General features: G+C 44.4%; 1 protein-coding gene across 1 annotated transcript; it reads left to right on the top strand.

The window, feature by feature from the left end:
• Positions 1-236: 236 nt before the first annotated feature.
• Positions 237-1,166, top strand: LOC142437144 (olfactory receptor 10J1-like). Its single transcript, XM_075540430.1, has one exon. The coding sequence runs from the start codon at positions 237-239 to the stop codon at positions 1,164-1,166; it is 930 nt and encodes a 309-aa protein (XP_075396545.1).
• Positions 1,167-1,527: the final 361 nt, after the last annotated feature.

A 1,527-nucleotide genomic window follows, 5' to 3' on the forward strand; every position in this document is an offset into this window, starting at 1 on the left:
GTGAAAGGTGATATGGAAGAAAATTTTGGTGATCAACTTTTAAAAATTCAGTCGTTATAAACTAGGATCACAGTTCTACTCTGATACTCCTAGGGTCTCTGTGAGTCCCGTGAGTCAGAATATCTTAACAGTGACTGGTTTTGTTTTGTTTTGTTTTACTGCTTGACAGAGATCATCTATATAAATATCAAATGCCCTTACTTGTTTGCCCCTTTTTAGATGTCATATATAGATTAATGAAGACAGAGAATCACACGACGGTGAGGGAGTTTGTGTTTGAAGGTTTCTCCAGCTTCCACGAGCACCAGCTCACCCTCTTCATTGTATTCCTGTCACTCTATGTCCTAACCCTGGCAGGCAATATCCTCATCGTGACCATCATCAGCCTTGATCGGCACCTCCACACGCCCATGTACTTCTTCCTCAGCATGCTGTCAGCTTCCGAGACTCTGTACACGCTGGTCATTATTCCAAAGATCCTCTTGGACCTCCTAGGCCCCAGTAAACCCATTTCCTTGGCAGGTTGTGCCACCCAGATGTTCTTCTTCATCACTTTGGCCATCAACAACTGCTTCTTGCTCACAGCAATGGGGTATGACCGCTACGTGGCCATTTGCAACCCATTGCGATATGCCGTCATCATGAACAAGAAGGTGTGCATCCAATTAGTGTGTGGGGCCTGCATCATTGGTTTAATTGTAGCCATGATACAGGTGGTGTCTGTGTTCAGGATGCCTTTCTGTATTACAAAGGTGGCCCACTTCTTCTGTGACATCAGACCTGTGATGAAGCTCTGCTGCATTGACACCACCGTCCATGAGGTCCTGACTTTAATCATCAGTGTCCTGGTGATCCTAGTTCCCATGGGCTTGATTTTCATTTCCTACATCCTCATCATCTTCACTATCCTCCAGATGGCCTCAGCTGAGGGAAGGAAGAAGGCCTTTGCCACCTGTGCCTCCCACCTCACTGTGGTCATTGTGCACTATGGCTGTGCCTCCATTGCCTATCTCAAACCCAAATCAGAGAACACCAGAGACCAGGATCAGCTGATCTCAGTGACCTACACTGTCATCACCCCCCTGCTGAACCCTGTGGTGTACATCCTGAGGAACAAAGAGGTCAAAGAAGCACTGTGCAGAGCTATTGGCAGAAAACTCTCTTGACAACAGAGATCTATTATCATGAGGGTCCTTTAGGCAAAAAAAAAAAAAAAAAATGAAGCAGTGCCCACAGTTACAGTAAGTAAACATTCTAGACTCCATTAAGCAGTAGTTGAGAAAAGGAAACCTCCAAGGGATCAAACATTCAGCCACTTGAGAAATGGAGAGGGTACTTCAAAGTATAGCTTGACTCTTGCTAGAGAACAAGGCTGACACAGAAGGTCAAATATAGGGAAAATAACTTCATGGCGGTGGGAAATTGATTGACTCTCTAGTACAGAATGAAATCAAAAGAGCAGATTGAATTAATGAAAGAAGAGTGCTTCAGGACTGACTAAAGCTTTAAATATATTCCATGACATTC

Source organism: Tenrec ecaudatus, chromosome 1 (assembly GCF_050624435.1).
Source record: "Tenrec ecaudatus isolate mTenEca1 chromosome 1, mTenEca1.hap1, whole genome shotgun sequence".
NCBI classification, from domain to species: Eukaryota; Metazoa; Chordata; class Mammalia; order Afrosoricida; family Tenrecidae; genus Tenrec; species Tenrec ecaudatus.

Coding starts and splice junctions, on each gene's coding strand:
- LOC142437144 (XM_075540430.1), top strand. CDS start 237: ATGAAGACAGAGAATCACACGACGGTGAGGGAGTTTGTGTTTGAAGGT.